Below are 19,515 nucleotides of genomic sequence, written 5' to 3'. Positions count from 1 at the left end.
AAGAACCAACCTCTGACACTATTTTTTTTTTTAAGTAAAATAAAATATTTATGTGTTTAAATCCAAGGAATGATATTTAAAATGTATACTTTACAAAAAATGTACATGTTTGGTTTGAACACGTAATTAAAAATCAATATTAGGTAGGCCCCATGAGGCTTTCCTAAACTTCCTCTGTTTCCCCAAAGATTCAGATATCTGCTTGGAATAAAGTGCTAGTGTTTATATTTTAAATAAAAAGAAATGGTAATCTCCTTGTCCTTTAAACAGATACATAACATAAATATCTTTTTAAATGTTAGAGTTATAATTTAAATACCATTAAATTGACAACATTATGTAACTACCACCACAACTTAATCCCAGAAAACTTTCATTATCCCAGAAAATCAGTAATCCTCCACAAACAACTACATCCAATACTCCCACCCTTCCAGCATAAATCCACACCTAGTCTCCCTGGATGTGTTTGTTCCTAGTACAGAACACAAATGGGTTTTGCAGAATGTGGTCCTTGGTGACTTGCTTCTCTCACTCAGCATACTGCTGTTAAAGTTGATAAGTACTGTAGCATGTATCAACTCCTTGTGTTTTCATGGCTTTATAATATATATGTTATATATTATCATATATAACACAAATATATGATATGTCATATATTATATATCATATATATATATATATATATATATATATATATATATATATATAATAGATATACTACATCTCCTTATGTAACACCTATTAAAGGTCATTGGTTTGTTGCAATGGTTGTTATGGTTTATGCTGTTACAATATTTTTGCATAGGTTTTGGACAAGTTTTTGTATGTTTGTATTTTAAAATTTTTCTTGGATGTATAATCAGGAAATATCTGAGCTGTATTATGTGCTTATTGTACCAGCTATGCACAGTTCTCCCTAATTTGTAGCCAATATTGTGATTGTTATTTATTTATGTATTTATTTATTATTCACTTTATATCCTGGTTGTAGCCCCATCAATCCTTATCTCCCAGTCTCACTCTTGCTGATATGATTAAAGTAATTTTTATTTGCCAGATTTAAATGTCCTCTCAGACGCTTACTGCCTCTGTCTGCTAATGTAGGGTTAATCCTGGAAGCTTCTATCCTCCTTACAATCTAATCTAGGCCTAGAATGTTTTCAGCTTATGAGATTTATGCATTTTAGTTCTTCCTAAACTCTGACTGGCTGGTTCAACTCAGCTGTCTGGCTCAAAATTCCTTCCCTAGCTGACCTACTCAAATTGGCTTCTCTCGGCTTCTGGCTGCATTGCTCTGCTTCACCCAACAGTAACTTTGACAATATGGTCTAATTGTCTGTTTCCTTCTCATTCTTGTTCTGTCTTCACCTGTGTCTAGTTGTTCTCTCTTTAACCTGTCTCTGTAAAACCATCCTGGTAAAACGCCTCCTTCTTTTCCCCCTTTACATGCCTCTTCCACATTCTCTTTCTTCCTGTCTCTTCTAGTGAGAGCTGGCTGGCTCTTAGTCTGTCTAGTTTATCTCTTAATAATCATTGTCTGCCCATAAATTAGACTTTTCCTTTCAAACATAAGTGCTTCCTTTTATCAACAAACTTTGTCTTCATTGTTTGGCATTAAAGATATGTGCTAAGGGTATGTCTGTATTCCAGGTAGAGGCGAAAAACCTATGTGGCATGTGTGCATTTCAGCTGGATCACATAGACCTGGGTCTTTGAATGTGATCCCTTGCCACAGCAGCCATGTTTCTGTATTAAAATTTCTCTACAGAAAATAGTGTTTTCCAGACACAGCATGGCAGTGTCATAAATGAACGCTCAGCGGCTGTTGGTAGCATGCACAAGACCTATGCAAACACTGCCACCCAAAAATCCCAGAAAGGTGAGTGATGTGTGGCATGAAGTCCCACCCCTAGCTGGTGAGCTACCTGGAGAATGTTGGTTTTCCTTATAGGTGTGGCCATCACTGGTTGGAGCATACTGTATAATAAAACCATACATCTAAGAGAATATGGGCAGCAAAAATATTTTTACTTCTTAAATAAATCCAAATTGGTTTCAAAACAAATTATAACTAAAAGATAATAAATTTCTTGTTAATTGCAATTGCAAAGCAGATAACCCTAAGTGTTAAATAAAGGTATAATAGTATCCAGGCAAGTAGCAGATAAGCCTTTAATGATGTCAGTTGGACTCAAGAGCTAGTACTCTACTGAACGAGATACTCCATAATACTTCTAATACACATTACATAGGTACTAGAAGATTCTTTACGTTCAAGACCCAGCTGAAGATTTTAAAAAGATTAAATGCTTTCTTTTTAGTTAATGCATTTGCCAAAGCATATTTTTATTATTCTTTTATTATTAAAATGAACCACTTACTTATATTAACTTGTGATAGGGTTCAAATGAATGTGTCAGTACAGGTGAACAGATTTACAGTTATAATACAATAGAGAATAAGATTATTTGTGTCTACATTTGTTGAGTTTGCATTTCCTAAGAGCTGTGGGATAGGATGTTGCAATCGCAGTTTTATCGCATGCTTTTTAACTAAAGAAATGGACAGCACCCTTCCCTTCTTTATTACTATTATATGAGAAAACACACACAGTTCCATCTCCAGTTCAAACAACTCATCATGGAGCTTTTTCTTAGGGAAGCCAGATACAATTCTGTTAGGAGACAAAGGGTCTGCTAATCCTAATGTCAATGAAAATGTGAAAAGGTTGACCTCGTTATAAACAAAAATGGTCAAAATGATACTCAATTTTACCACACACATGTGCATCTTCTGTGACGCAAGCACAAACACAATATCTTGATGTTTTAAATATTTTTTTCTAATTTTTCCTCTATTTACGACATTGTTCTTGTGAGAATGTTTTGACCTGATCAATTGCTTTGTATATGAATCGGCATCCTGAACTTAAATGACAATATCTACTCTAATATTTTATTTAATTTATGCTAAATTGGAAAAGATTCATCATCTGCTTTCCCACTTTAATTGACTCTTGAGGTTTATTAGAACTCTTCTGCTTTTCTTTTGGAAACTTAGTCTCATGGCTTTTAAAATTTGTATCCATGGAAAACAACACACAATGGAGCAAATTTGGGGGAGATGAAAAAAAGTTTGGGTTTAGTAGAACAATGATTCTCACTGACGTGTGATGGTTGAATTACATTATGTTTTATTTCATGTATTTATTTCCTCATGAGTTTACAAAGGCTGGCTTGCTGGACAAGCAGCAAGTTATGGGCATGGGAAGATAGGGTAATAATCATGTGTTTTCATATCAAATTTTCTCCTGGAGATCAGAGAGCTGGCAAAGTTATGTCTTATAACTATGAACCTACACTTAAAACTAAAGTGTAAAATATTAAGATTTCTCACATATTTTACTTTGCACTTTCCAACATTAAAGTGCATCTGGAAATCGGCAAAAAAAAAAAAAGACAAATAATAAATCTTGAATCAAGCTTGTTGAGGTGGTGCACACCTGTGATCCCAGCACTCAGGGAGGCAAAAGCCAGCAGATCTCTGTAAGTTCGAGGCCAGCAAGGTTTACAAAGTGAGTCTAGACTGTGAAGGCTACACAGAGAAACCCTGTTTCAAAATCCCCTCCAATGCCCCTCACTCTTTTTTTTTTTTTTAATCAGAAAACGTGAACTTCATTCTTGTCCATCTGAAAGTAATGGGACCTATTCCCCACTCCAAATGAAAGAGTATTTGTAGGGAGATTCAATATATTCAATATAACATCCTAGATATTCAACTGAATGTATATTTCAGAGCAAAGTGGAAAAAGCCTGTCAGTAGATTTCTAAAAACTGAAATTTGCTATAAATGGATATCTTAAAATATGCCACCATCTCTCTGTGTATCCGTTTAAGTTCAAAAGAAGAGTTCTTACATCAGCATTTTATATTCCTGTATCATATATGTGGAAATGTCATAGCTACCAGTAGAAAAAAAAAGAAACTTTATCATAAATAGCAATGGTTATTTTTATTTATTATTTGAGAGAGGAACTGGAGATACATTTGCACATGAATTTTGTGCTATGGTTTTGGAGGTCAGAGGAAAATTTTGGGGACTCAGTTCTTACTGCCTACCCCGATGGAGCAGTCTTGTTATCATTTATTTTGTGCTAATACTTCAGGTTAGGCATTCTACAAGGTCCTGGCAATACTGCTGTACATATATGCCTTCCTGGTGTAGGAGTTCTGGGATTTGTGTCTATGTAAGTTCTACTTACGGAACTAAGATTATGAAGTTTCCAAAGAATGTGCTTTTAACTCCTGGTCAAAGTACCAAAAATAATTATCTGTGGAGTTCCCCTGAAATGTGGAAAAAATATTGTGGAAGTGAGACTAGAAATGACTTAAAAGGTAGGAGTTTGGGGTGTCAAAATACTGTCTTCCAGACACGACAGGCTTGATATATGCATGAACTCACAGCAGGTATGGTTGCTTACACAAAATCTTCACAAGATCAGGCCAGTCAATACTGTATTCTGGGGGAAAAGAAGGTCCCATAAGCTCCTACGCCTAGATGATTAAGGCCTGAAAGTTGAGGGCTTCTAGTGGAGGTTGTGTCAAATACCTTTAGAACTGTGATCCCTAATAGATGACTCATTCTCCATTGGATGGTTCCACACTCACATCCAAATGGTGACTGTTGTGTGGCAATTTCCTCCAAGATAAACCACACAATAGTTCCATCTTTTCGCCCTTAGTTATAAAATCACAGCCTCTTCCTCTTACCTAAGTGAGTTGCAAGTTAAGAACTAGTTTAAAGCACCACTGAAATCTTTGCTTAGCAGCATGTAAGGAAAATTCTCACTACCTACAAAATAAATTTGTCAGTACAAGCCTATAAATTACTGATAGTTCCTTATAAAGAAACAAAAGGAATGTGCAGGCGAAGAGATCTGTAGTGGAAATCCTGTCTTCTACAGGTTCTTAAGTATTATCATCTTGCTGATTGAGAATGTTTATGTCCCCAAATTATATCCAGCATGTTATCATGAAACAGCTTGTATTATGTTCTCAAAAGATACATTAACTAAAGTGACTACTTGTGGCTATGGCAGTGCATGCTTGTTTCTAGCACTGGAGAAACAGAGACAGGAGGAAAAGATGTTCAAGGCTATGTTTGCAGACATTGTTATGTTTGAGGGTTTGTTCTACATGAGACTTTGTTTCGAAATGAATAAAAAGTAAGTGCTATTATTCATTACTCAGCAAACCCAAATGAAAAATCTTTACCCTAATGTGAAGGTTAATTTGCCACAGTCACACAACTAGACTATGGTATTAATAGCTGCATTATCCAAGTTCTTAAGGTTATCATGCTAGTGTGTACTTAGATTGTACTTCTTCAACTGTTTTTATCTTTTCACAAATGAGCAGACATCTCCTCCCTCAAACCGCTGATTTATCTGTTGCTGAGGTAAACATAAAAATTTCATTGACACTACTTCAATTTTAATATTTATTGCCATCAAAATTAGTGATTAAAGGCTTACACAGCAGTAACCATCACCATAGAAAGAATCTGTCCAAACAAATAGACGGGTGATAAAACTTTAACTTATTCCTGCTCAAAATAAACCATATTTAACATATAGATGCTTGAGCACGCACTGGAATTTAGATTAGGCAAGGAGGTTCATCCAACACAGTAGACAAGCTTTGAAATATCATCTTTCTTCTAAAAACTCTTTGACCTGAATTAGTGAAATCTGATGAGTTCACATAGTTATACGAATAAGTTATGATCAGTAAGGAATCAGTATTGCACATTGAGTCTGGAAAAACTCAAGGTTCTTTTTATGAGTTCTTTTTGATATGTGTTTTGTGAAAATCTTTCCTAATCTAGCCAGTATTGCCAAGATGTAATGATTGTGTGTGTGTGTGTGTGTGTGTGTGTGTGTGTGTGTGTGTGTGTCTCCACAGCTCAATCTACATGAACATTGCACATTGCCCATAAGAGGGATAAGAAAGTATTCCCATATAAAGAAAAAAACACGTGTATGTAAATATACACATGGTCATTTGGTGCTAGATGTTTTAGTATGTATGTTTGTTAGTGGTGAATCATACAAAAGCCATATACTAACAGCATTTATCATTGTTATGTGATATACAAAAGATGAAGAAGAATAAGGCAAGACACTGATTTCATCAATGTGTTATATTTGATAGCGTTAATAGCTATCTATCAAGTTAAACTGATAAGCTGTATGAATATCTTACTTAAGGTAGTAAAGTAGATTTTCCTTCTGACACAGGAATATTAAATAATGAGAGGTCACGCACTGATTGGATCACACAAATAGGGAACGTAAATCTAGTAACTCATTATGACATGAAACAGTGCAAAATTAAAATTAGTGATTCTAATCTTAAATTTAAGTAAATAGTTATGTGGTTTCATTTTTCTAGAAAGCAAAGCGAAGGTCCCTCTTCAGGAACATCACTTCATCTTCTCTCTCTCAAACCACAGTGAAAGAAAGAAGAGAGGTCTTGTGCTTCCATGTTTGCTGCAAGATACAAGGCTCTTTGGTGTCTAGACGTAAATCTAAACAAAGCACTGTAGGCGGCTATGATTTACGGTGTCTGTTACTATTCAAGAGTGCTAACTGAGCAAATTGTTCATAAAATGGTTCTATGAAATCACTGTGTTGAAGGTGGGCTGAGTGAGAGAAGATTTTCCTAGACAGAGGATAAGAAGCAAAAATAAAAAAGATACTACATCAACACGGACAGAAAGAAGACTTGTGAGCATGCAGACTGTGAACAATACAGGGTGGCATTGGAGTCAGTAGTGAGGCAGTGGACAAGAAGTACCCGTAGTGATAGGAAGTTTCGTGCTGCATTTCCAAACTCCGATGTTGGCCTGGAGCTTTTCCAAATTAAAGCTACTCCACTTATGCACAACGTAGAAAACGAGCCTGAGTTTCAATGAATTTTTAATTTTGTTCAATCTTGAATTTGTTCAACCAAAAACAATTTAAAAGAGGACTGCGGCTATCAGCTTCAGAGTGAGTTCAGCTCTTCACTAGAGAGTTCTTGAATTTCCCATAAAAATCAACGGTGTGCGTCTAACAGCATTCTTTTAATTTGCCCATCAAAACGTGAATTACCACATCAAATATTCCTCAGGGCCTCTTTGGCTTCCAGATTAAACATGTCATTTTGCCACATTCTCTGAATTCTCATTTTAAATAATCATAAATAACAAAACCTTGCTATTCTTTGGCATAGCACAGCTGCTTGATTCAGCTGAGTTTCCGAGTCATAGAAATTGCACTTGGTCCTTCTTTAGAGTCCTCAAATAATTAGTCTCCTAAGACTTCAGCTGAAGGATTCTTTATTGTATTCAAATTTTGTCCCATATGAATTGTATTGGTTACTCAAATTATGAAGAGTCTTAGAAATTGAACTGGGTCCACAGCAGAAAACTCCAACTGTTTTCCTGGAAAGAGAAGAGAAAAAAAATGGGAAATCAGGTACAAAATTCGGCAGAACATAACAAGCAGTGTACTGTATGAACATGGGTTAAGGTATTAGCAAAGTTAATTTGTGCTGCTTCACATTTTAAAACAATTTTCAATTGTGATATTCATAATTAAATTCAGAAAAAATATAACCATGAACATAAATTGGCCAGTGAAAATTATGCAGTGTGTTTTATATTTTTATCACATGACACTGGTAATCATAGTAAGAGAGTGAATGGTTGCCAATCCTTTAATTGGCATTTTGTAAATAGTGATCTTAAATTTACACATGGAGTTGCATGGGCTTTTTGTGCAGAGGGAGGGAAGAATGGAGGGAGGGATGTAGGGACGGAATGAGGGAGAGAAAGATACACACGCATACATACACACACACACACACACACACACACACACACACAGAGAGAGAGACAGACAGACAGACAGACAGACAGAGCTGGAGAGAGATTTATATATTTGAAGATACAAAACACAGACATCTATATATACTTTTTCATTTATCCACTGCTGTATTCATGAGAAATGACAAATGAGTTTTATTATTCTCCAACACAAAACTTTCTTTAGTATGCATGTATCTTTAACAAAGAGAAGAAATAAATTCAGAGAAATAAATATTTAAAATCAATCTTTCTGCAAGCAGGAGCAGAAGACAAAGACCACACTTACTTAAACTCATAAAAATAAAGAAAAACATTTTTATTAAGACTTTTGACTTGGGAAATTAAATAAATAACTATGGAAACAGAACATCTATCTGCAGTCACAATAGTAAAACAGACATCCTCTTTCATTAAAAAATGAGAAAAGGGGTTTTAGGTACACCTGAGTGTTGTGTTGTTTCCTAGCATGTGTAAAGCCCTGACCATGATCTCCTACCATTCAATTATAACAAACCTACTATTGTATAAACTTCACACACATACATATGTTAATGTAAACTTTAATTGTTGTTACTATACACAGGGGATCAAGCGCTCCAAGAAGCCACAGGTTGTCAAATAACCAAATAAGAAGCTTAGTGCCAGGTGTGGGAAACCTTTCTTGAGATGTTGTAAAGGGGTGTCCCAGAGATGGCCAAACAATGTAGCTTGACACTGCTTTTGGCTCCCTATCAGTACTTGATCGTAACACGCTATTGCTGAAGACATCACTTTGGTCACAGTACATAAAGATACTGAGTTGCTATTGATCGCAAAGCTTTCTTCTTGACAGATAGCTCTCATGACCCGAAAAGATTCTAAGTGGGTTGTTGGACATAAATGTTATCAACAGTTGTACCTAGCTGTGAATACTGACAGCTATAATAAGGAACAACATATGCCCATGGGTGCTAGTGGCAAAAAATATCACAAGTAAGCGACTGTTTTCTGATTAGGTTGAAGACCCACTTCACAGGGGGAGTGCATGCCTAGAACTGTACATCTGGTCGAGAAGCCATGGCAGGGGAACTCACAGGGTCTAGGCATGAAACCACTACTATTATTCCAGTAAACGGACATTGTACCAATCTGTGCCTTAAATTCATGTCTTTGCGCTCAAAAGTTAGTTTAGATCTCAGAACACAGCAGAAAACGGTGCAATGGGTAGTAGTTAATGTCGAAACTTAACAGCTGGCCAAAGTGCAGAGAATGAGCATCTGTGAGCGCTCTTCCACAAATGGGCTATCTATACTACACGTCTTCTCCCTAAGGTTCCGGGACCGTAATGAAAGGAGTGATTTTAGGAGCCAGAGTCTAAGGAAGACTGTGGCGAAACCCTGAACATGGCAGGACTGCTCCACTCTTGAGCTCACGGCAGTTGTGTTTGTCTGCACAAGACCCACACAAGAACAGGAAAACTAACATTGCGGCATGGAGGTAGGGTTCAGGACCACAACCATGAGCTGAGGGGTTATTGCCAGTTGATGGAGAGACATTCTTCTTAAGGGTCTGGCTCCTGGTAGGTCAGCCATACTCCCCATGGAGGCTCGTCCATATTTGTATGAGGACCATACAAACCGAAGTAAGAGCTGAAGCTGTAAAATAATGTGAAGGCAGGACGTGAGGGGAAGGTGAATCTGAGATGGGATGGGAGGAGTGGGAGGTAGATTCCATCAAAATACACCTTATACCACGCGTAAACCTCTCAACTCAAAATGGGTAAAGCTAGTGTTTCAGAAACTGAACACGTAACTACGAACTGTTGGGGGAAAAGAAAAATCAAGAAAACGAACTGAACCTATGTTTACCACTGCTTGTTGCCTAGCAACAATCTGTATGCCAAAGAAGAGTGTGTGAACTCTGTAAAACATCACTGGGTTAAAGAAACAAAAACAAGCAAACAAAAACCAGAGTTTTTGTTCACGGAGGGCAAAGAAGCCGTAAGTCAGGTGACAGAATAAAGAAGAGATGAGAGATCTACAGCAAGAAGCACCCTAGTTCTGGAAAAGAGAAGCATCAGGTCCTTGGCTGAGAAAATCATACGCAAGAGGAAATCACATAAAGTTGGTCACAGGACTACGAGAGGTTAATAGTCCAAACACTTCTCAAAGTTTGTCCAGGGCTGTGAAGAATTTACAAAACAAGCCGAAATGGAAAGACCTTTGCTTCATGGTCTCCTAATGTTCCTAGGTGTCTCCTTATTTGCAAAGGGTAGTTAGCAGGGATAGTGTCAAAATTAGCCATAGACTTCAAGTTGAACCAATTCAGTAATATGAAATTACAGAGCAAATCTTTTTTTTTTTCTTTCCAAGACAGAGTTTCTCTGGGTAGCCTTGGCTGTCCTGGACTCGCTTTGTAGACCAGACTGGCCTCGAACTCATAGAGATCCGCCTGCCTCTGCCTCGCAAGTGCTGGGATTAAAGGTGTGCACCACCACCACCACCATTAGCTTGAAGAACAAACTGAGCCTGAGTAGTGGAGCCTTATGGTACAACAAGCCCTGTATATTTGAGAATAATAATTTTAAATTGACCAAATGCACACATTTGAATTGGAAAGTGACAAGAAGAGAGAAAGGGCCAAGTGATCCAGATCTAAGGCCTTTGTTGTTATGAAGACAATAAAGTCATGAGCTTTGACTCACCTCACTAAACAAATAAAATCAAACCAAACCAAACCTACAACAACAACAAACCAATCCTACAAACAAAAAATGTAACAGCTCTCTGTAGCCTGACAGTTATTTACAGATGCAATTACAAAAACGGATGAGATAAATGGAGTCAACTGCTAGGTAGGGACTGTGGTCTAAAAGAGGACATTGAAGTAAATTCCATAAACACTTAATATGCCAGTGCATAAATGCTTAATATGACTCCGCTTTTTCATGTGTATTATGGGTGTGAGCATCAAATAATAAGATCTCATTAATTTCACACAGTATTTGTATGCCAGGTTCAGGAGGTTTTAGTGACTTGATGCAGGGCGTTGGGAGCAAATCTGAATGTCAAACCAAGGCTATTTAGCTTTGGAAATTCTATGAGGCAGCAAAATAAAAACTTAGTCTCAAACATTTAACCAATATTTACTACATTCTTATTTCTCTTTGTAAAATAACTAGATACGTGGCTTAAAATACAATATGCATTTCTATGATAAACAACAGAAAACTGAATTAGAGCTAGTGTAGTCATTCGATGTCATTAAGTGTATAAAACTAATTGTTAGACTCTCCTGTTATGCTTTGAAAAACTACTATTAATAAAATTATTGTTTAGCATCCAGATAGAAAGTCTGGTTTCTATCCCGAGGATGAAAAAAAAAATACCACAAACAAACAAATCAAGAAAGAAAGAAACAACACAGGAGTTATGGGTGCCTTCACCATGTTAGAGCTGAAATATTGGATCTGGGAGTCTTTATCAACACCCACTGTCAAGTCCCACCCTTTAAAAGACAAATTGCAAAGTTAGACTGTTAATCTTTCTCTTTCAGGAAAGCTATAAACTATAAAAGCACACTGAACTCATAACCAGGAGAGAGCAATTAATTTCTGAAGTCAACTCATCCTTTATAGCATTCAATAACGTCATTGTATCTGGGGGGTCACATGTTATTGATAAAATAATAATGAAGACAAGGTGACTTCAAAATATTCTTCCTTTTTTCATGAGCGTATATTCTGATTGCATGCTTCATTTTGTGAATCTTCAAAGGCCACAGGATGAAAATGGAATTTTTTTCTGATGCAGTGTATGAAAGTCAGTGTTTATTAATTATGTTTCCCTAAAAGACTGTCTTACTCCTATATGAGAGGAGAAGGTCCCCTTCTGTGACAGGTCTCATCCTGGTGGCCTGCTTACCCTTCTGCTGAGTGCTCCAAGGCCTCCCAACCAAGGAGAAGTGGTCAAGTAGGGGACACTACAGTTCATTTCTGAGTCAGTCCCTGCTCTGCACACCACTGTGGAGAACATGCTGTCTACTGGCTAGGAGTAACTATATTTTCGTTTTAAAAAATTTAATCTTATGTTTTCATTTTTGTATACCTATGAATTTACATACTGTCATAGTTTACTTTTTATTGCTATGAGAAACATAGTGAGCAAAAGCAACTTAGGGAGGAAAATATTTAGTTCATCTTAACAGTTTTTAACCCATCATTAGCAGGAACTCAAGGCAGAAACTGAAGCAAAAACCATAGAGGAACACTGCTCACTGGATTACTCTTTAGGACTTGCCTAGCTTACCTTTTATGCACCAAAAAACTATCTGATCAGGGGTGGCTCCACCCACAGAGGCTGAGTATATCAATTATTAGTCAAGAAAATGCTTCCTCAGACTTGCTCAATATCATGACCCAATATTATGTAGGCTAAAGCTTTTCTTCAACTGAGGCTCCCTCTTTCAGGACGACTCTACTTAGTATTAAAATGACAAAAGCTAATCGGCACACAGGAAGTCAAAGTTTCTGTAAGAATCCATAGCAACAAAATAGCAGCCCCCTGCTCTACGACATAGAATCTAAATGTGCTATCTTTATCGTACACTAAGTGTATGTCACTGACTTAGCAAATTAACATTTTCTACAAACAAAAAAAAAATGTTTGCTCAACACACAGAGTTAAAAGCTAAATGTATGTGATTGTCATCTCTATGTTTATTTTCTTGTTTCAGCCATTTATATGCATGAGATTAATCCAATGTTTTATCTTGAGTGAAACCTTCTATTTATGTAGCATTCATCGTCCTATTAGCAACTTCTTAAGTTATCAACCCATTATTTCCCAAATGTGTGATAGAAAAAGCCCATTGAAATAATTAGTTTCACCAGGATGTCCCAGAGTAAATACACACAGCAAGGAGCAGTACATAGTGTCGACAGTAGGTGGCGCACACACTCATTCTCCTTACTCCAGTTTCACTGTTTGATAGGACAGGAACAACATAAGCTTCATGACAAATGAAAGGAACTGATGATTTCCAACCTGATTTATTGTAAGGGAGCCAATTCATTGGGGGTAAGGATTTAGGCTGGTGCTAAGGAAACTGATAGAGTTTTCAGCAATGAGGTATAGAAAACAAAAAGAACACATTCCAGGATTCAGTAAACAGCAGTCATGAATATGTCATGAATGTGTCTGTGGTATTGACATCAAAGGTCAGATAACTAGGACATAATAATCATACTTAATGCAGATGACACCAGAGAAAACTGGCAAAGGAATATGAGAAGACTGGACTGAGATTTTTTTTTTCTGTTATTCACCTTTACTAGGAAACTGAATATTACAAAGTATTTCTGTTTTGAAATAATAAACAATCGCTCTCTCTTCATTTGAAAAGTACTTTATCAAAGAAAGAAGAATGCAACTTAAGTAATTTCCAACATGCCTCAATGTGAACCACATGGGTAGCTTTCATTCTTTATGTTTGGCTCCTCTGACTCAATTCACAACTTCTGAAACAAAATCTCTGAGCAGTTAGAGGCCACACAGAGTTAGTGATCTTTTCAATGCACTTTATCATCCATGAGTTCATGGCTTGGTGCTTTGCTTTGACATTCACCCTCTTACAAGCTGGCCTATGGATTTAGAATCAATACCCTCTGCATATATAAAAGGGCATTTTAAGAAATTATAAAATTTTCAAATATATTCATGCGGCACATAATGAAATTTTAATCAAAGATTGATTGTGCCTATGATTGTGGTCCATTAACATGAAAACAAAACTAAAACATTCTTGGTGGTGAAAAATTACTATGCATGATATATAATTCTTGATGATAAATGACTATGTTGCTAATAGGTTTATATATTTATTATACTACATTTTTTTTTGTTTTAGAGTGTATTATGTCTACTTACTGAAAAAAGAAGATTTATTGTAAAATAGCAGCAGCCTCAGACAGGACTAGTTTACTATGACTCTTGGCTGCAATATTTTCTCTTGCGTTTAATTTAACCTTGTGTTGCTTTACTCAGTATAGTATTAGGAATACTGGACTGTATTCTATTTCTAAGTGAACACATGTATAGATAGATGTGTATAGAGATCTGGAGATATATGGTACATTTTAGGCATGTTTATTTTGTAAATAACCTCTGTATATATCAAAATATGTTTTTAAAATTATGAATTATTCAACACATTCATGCACCACATAATGACATTTCAAAGGTTGAGCACTCATATGATTGTCATCTCCTATCACGAAAACTACTAGAAGTTCTCTCACTTAATGATGCTGTAGCTGTCATTAATACATCACCATAGGGCATAACACATGAATTTGTGGTGAAGATGGTATAAAGAAATAGGCTGCAAGTGAACCATGTATAACAATATATAACTCTGTGTTATGTGATGCTTTCACAATGGTGAACCAATGATACATATCTTCAAATATGTCTATACCATATTACTAATTACAATTGCAAAATCATATGAAAAATACAAGCCCATGAACAAGCTACTCATAAGATATTTCAAAACAAAATTACAACTTATGTGCATGCTTGATGAAGAAATGATATCAATTTAGAAATGAAAGTATAACTTTTTTCAGGTGTACAAATATATTGGATTCTGAGAGAATTCAATAGGTTAGTGGAATAGCAATTCAAGTTTAAGGGGGAATGATGTACAATGTCCACTTGCTAAAATAAAGCTTCTTCAAGCACCATTTTTTACAACCAAAGAGTTAATACATTTCTATTCCAGTGTATATGTTTAAAATAATTAATTTTAAAATGTCCACATTTAGACAACATTTTCAGTACCACTCATAAACATCAAAAAATTAGACTCATATTATAAACTTAGAGTTGTTTGTGGGGACTTTCAATATTTTGTTTAGCTATTTTACAGTTATTGCTCGTTACTGTGTTACTTTGAGTGATGACAAATGACTTGTTAGTTTCTGTCCTAAAGTAAATTTCTTTCCTTCCACAGTTATTTCTCAGATCACTGACACATTACATTCTCGATGCTAAGACTCTTGATAGAACCATAGTTTTTAAGAAGGGAAAAATGTATTTTAAAAACCCTCCTTGTTCGGATATCTAATGTTAAAAGAAAAGCTTTTTGAAAGCTTTTATCTGATAATAAATTTAAAAATGTAATTTCTGAATGCAACTACTGCAAGATATATTGGTGACATTCCCCTATTTATCAAATGACATTGAAAATCTTTTACCCTGATTGTCTGATATACACCATAAAAATAAATATCCATGTTAAATTAGGTAATGCTGGTGCACATCTTTAATCCCAGCACTTGGGAGGCAGAGTCAAATGGATCTCTGAGTTTGAGGCCAGCCTCGTCTACAGAGAGAGTTCCAGGACAGCGAGGGCTACACAGAGAAACCCTGTCTCGACCCCCCCCCCACACCCTGCTGCAAAAAACAAACAAACAAACAAATAAATAAACATGCAGGCTAAAGTGAGTACATAGTTTTAAAAGTAGGTAGGTGAGTCTAGTTCATAAATACTTAATTATTTCTAAATCAATTTTTAATTATTCTCTGTAGCAGGCTTTTTGAGTGGTAACTATTCTATTTCATCTTTTGATTGAAACTGAATGATTGTGAGAAGCATATTAGCAAGTCACCTTTAAACGTTTTATGGGATGACACAGAATTATTTTAATTTGATCTCCAGCCATAAGTGTATGTCAGTTTTGTGCGTTATATTACTTACCCTCTGTTACATTTTGCTATTTCATCAAATAAAAGCTTCCACCGAGGGCGCCCAATAAAAAGTCTAGAATTCAGTGTGTGATATTTTTCTCCAATTATCTTCTGTCAGAAAGGAAGGACATGTTTTATAAGACACAGCTTTGGGTAAATAACACATTTCTCTTACATGAATCCACCTGGGCTAGCATCTTCCTTCCAAATTGCTGTGACATAAAGAAAAAAAGGAAACCTACCAAGTACAACCATTTCAAAATGTCACTTTCATTTTCTTTTCCTTGAAAATTCAATATAATATTCAAGAAATTGCTGACTTATCTAGAGTTTAGTAATTTGTTTCATGTTTTAAAAATAAATTCAACGTAAGATAAAAAGCACACATTCCAGTTCACCCAATACTATTAAGTGGACTCAAAATTAAATGTTATTGATGTATGTTTGTACCTACTTACACTTGTTATATTACACTCATTATATCATTAAATTAATGCAATTTGTTATCACAAATATGGTGGAATAATTCTAGACAAGACTTCCCAAGACAGCAGAGTTCTAAATCCACCCATCAAGCAGTGATTGTTAGTGGGCTCATTCTTGCAAAGAAAAAACACTGGTTCTTTTCCCTTTATTTATTTATTATTATGTATACAATGTTCTGCCTACATGTACACCTACATGCCAGAAGAAGGCATCATCGCATTATAGATGATTATGAGCCACCATGTGATTGCTGGGAATTGAACTCAGGAGCACTGGAAGAGCAGTCAGTGCCCTTAACCTCTGAGGATCTATCCAGCTCTAAACACTGGTTCTTAATAGTAAACAGCCAGAGGGTAATGAGAAGAGGAGAAAGTGTTTACCTTTCAGTTGGGCACACTCAGTACCAGATACAATTTGATCTACACCCTAGTTACAATTACATCAGAATGAAGAAATGTTACATTTTCTTGTTTTATGGTTTTAGAAATTTGCAGGCAAATGGATGGAACTGGAAAAGATCATCCTGAGTGAGGTAACACAGGCCTAGAAAGACAAACATGCTATGTACCCACTTATAAGTGGATTTTAGCCATTTAGTACGGGATAAACATACTACAATGCACAGATCCGAAGAAAATAAGTAACAAGGAGGACCTGAGGGAGGATATTTAAACCTCACTCACAAGGGGACCTAGAATAGATGGCAAAAGTGGTTGAAGAGAAGGAACAAGGCAGGAGAGGGAGTGCAGAGAGAAATGAGGATGGAGACCAGGCCTAGGGAGAGAGGGGAGAGGGGGGTCAGGGAGGGGGGTAGGGGTGGGTCAGGGAGGGAGGGAGGGGGGAAGACAGAGAGAAGGGAAAGTGTGAGTAGGGTATCTAGGTGACAAGCTGGAGACCTAAGAAAGGATAGGCTTCCAGGAGGAAATAAGGGTGACTTTAGCTGAGACTCCTAACAGCAGGGGTCATAGAGACTGAAGAGGACACCTTCTAACTAGACAGGACTCCTAGTGGAGGGAAAGGAACACCGACCCACCCACTAAGACTTCAGTAAAATGAGATTAAAACAATAAAAGCCTTCCAAAACTGATTAGAATAATTTTGAGGTAACTAAGAAGCATTCATATTTTATATGAAGAACACTAAACAGGATGAAAGAAGAGAGTATAAAAAAATCTAGGGGCATATTCAGTAAAATACTTGCCTTGTAAGTATGAAGACTTGAGGGAAATCCCCAGAACCCACATAAAAATGGAATTAGGCAGTGTGCATTTGTAATGATAGTATTGAACAGGTGAGATAGTGGGTCCTTGGGGCTCACTGGTCTGGCAGTAAGTCTGGGCTAATTGCTGGGCTTCAGATTAAAGCCCCTGTCTCAAAGGCACTGGACAACTTTCTTATGGCTAATATCCAAGATTATATCTGAGCTCTGTAGAAAATGGCCACATGCACTTGCACATACACACACACACACACACACACACACACACACACACACACACACTCCTGTGCATGTGTGCACACACGTACTTACACACACATTTTTAAAAATCCAGAAAAATATTTGCACCGTTTCATTATGCAACTATTATATATTTCTAAAAATTATTTTCCTTCACATCAAAACATAGAGGCTAATAAGCAGGCATTGCTCAAAATAGCTTAGATTACACAAAATTATATATAGATATATATATAGGAAATTGTCAGCATAGTCTCTCATAGTAACCAAGGCAGATGACTCTTGCTGTTTCTGTGTTAGATTCCTCTGTGATGGACTAAGTTTAATGTATATCTTTTCTCATCATATAAAATCTTGCTTCTTTGGAAAAGGATCACAAGGTTGTCCCCTTATTGCTTGATGTCTCCCTAGAGACAAAACCCTTGAAACAACCCCAGTGAGGACTGATGGAATCAAAAGGTTTGCTTCAGCATGCTGTGAGGAGAACTGAAAGTCACAACAGGGTTGACTTCAAGGACAAGTTACGAGGCTTCTCAGCATCTCTCAGCAGAGGCTTTCCTTCGGATACTTTTGTTAAAATCTCCTGCAGAAATGTTCTTCCAGCACAGCTCTAACAGTAAATCTTCTATTATCTGGAGGCTCATTTAATTAACAATAACACTGAGCCACATACCTGTATCCCATCTGTTTGACTGAGGTACAGCTGGATGTTCACATAGTCAGGTCTGTTTTCTTGCCAAAACTGAGAGAGCATAAAAATGAATAGACTCATTTAAATTCTTTACAGATACTCAGAGTCTACCTAGCATATGTTATTCTATAACACAATAGGTAATTTGAATTATCACAGCAAATATTTATAATGAAATTAACGTAGGCAAGGAGGTGATAAGTGATTGATAAATAGACACACAGACAAGTTCTTACATTCATCAGTTGCTCTGATTTACTGGTGAGATACAGAGGTGATGACAGTAGGGTAAAACACTCACCTACATCTAAAGATACATATTAAATCATGCTAAGCACTGTACTATTCCTCGGTCTCTTCTAAACATCTGTTAGCTTATACTCTAAGTTGCCCTAAATTTGAACTCATAGCTTATTTCATTAGTAAACATAATTTTCATTATAAAAGAGACAATAAGATTAGGATTTTCATGATTGGAAAGTAAATTCAAAGCATAAAAATACAGACATGCCCCCCTACTTTAAACTCATTTACTGTTGATTTTCCTCAAATATAAATATGAGACAAAAATACACTTGGAAAAATGTAATCTAGAAAAACAATAGCATTCCTTTCCCTCTCTCATCCATAATTTATTGTTCTACATGAACTTACTACAAAGTGAACTATTCCAAGTACTTCATATAAAGGTGCCAGAAAGTATTTGTCCCTCTATATGTGGCTTACTTACATCTCTTCAAGTATCATAGTATTTATAAGGTCCATCCAAGTTTTAACATGTTATAATTATTTTTCAAGCTAAATAATTTTATTATATAAGTACACTAATTTTGTTTTTCTGCCAGGCATATATGCGGTGTTTGCATGTTTGAGATGTTGTGAATAATTTTTCTAGGAACATCTGTGTACAAGTCAAGTCCATGTCTTCAATAATACTAAGTACATATTAAAAAGCCTTTTTTCCTAATATAAAATCTCCAAGCCTTGTCCAATCTGTCTAGAGCACTACATACATGGAAGCAACACACATGCACACACACACCCCTATATATGTATACATGCTTGACAGTCTCCCTTTCCTTATTACACTACGGACATCCCTCCTTTTTTTTTTTCTATTGCACTTAGCATATGATTGCATCAGAGCACTTCTTGGAATGTAGGTTCACTGTATTGAATTTGCTCCCAAGAAACTTGACTAGTCAATCCACAGAAGACTATCCTAACAGCACTTG

At 36.2% G+C, this 19,515-nt stretch overlaps 3 protein-coding genes across 4 annotated transcripts in view; 1 reads left to right on the top strand and 2 right to left on the bottom strand.

Moving 5' to 3' along the window:
• Window positions 1-19,515, bottom strand: part of GRM5 (glutamate metabotropic receptor 5) — an 879,135-nt gene that overhangs the window by 603,080 nt on the left and 256,540 nt on the right. The window lies entirely within an intron of this gene.
• Window positions 1-19,515, top strand: part of TYR (tyrosinase) — a 127,744-nt gene that overhangs the window by 71,949 nt on the left and 36,280 nt on the right. The window lies entirely within an intron of this gene.
• The window catches only part of NOX4 (NADPH oxidase 4), a 132,014-nt gene continuing 117,987 nt past the window's right edge, over window positions 5,489-19,515 (bottom strand). For both annotated transcript variants that reach the window (XM_084772160.1, XM_084772161.1), the window contains 3 exons: window positions 18,263-18,331; window positions 15,655-15,755; window positions 5,489-7,488 (listed from right to left, as the gene is read on the bottom strand). In XM_084772160.1, the coding sequence (XP_084628286.1) occupies window positions 7,368-7,488; window positions 15,655-15,755; window positions 18,263-18,331 (291 nt within the window). In that variant the 3' untranslated portion in view covers window positions 5,489-7,367. The remainder of the gene's footprint in view (window positions 7,489-15,654; window positions 15,756-18,262; window positions 18,332-19,515) is intronic.

This window comes from Acomys minous (assembly GCF_964271855.1).
Source record: "Acomys minous genome assembly, chromosome: 2".
Classification (NCBI taxonomy): Eukaryota; Metazoa; Chordata; class Mammalia; order Rodentia; family Muridae; genus Acomys; species Acomys minous.
Note: the sequence above shows the minus strand (reverse complement) of the source record. Positions and strands in the feature narration are given on the sequence as shown.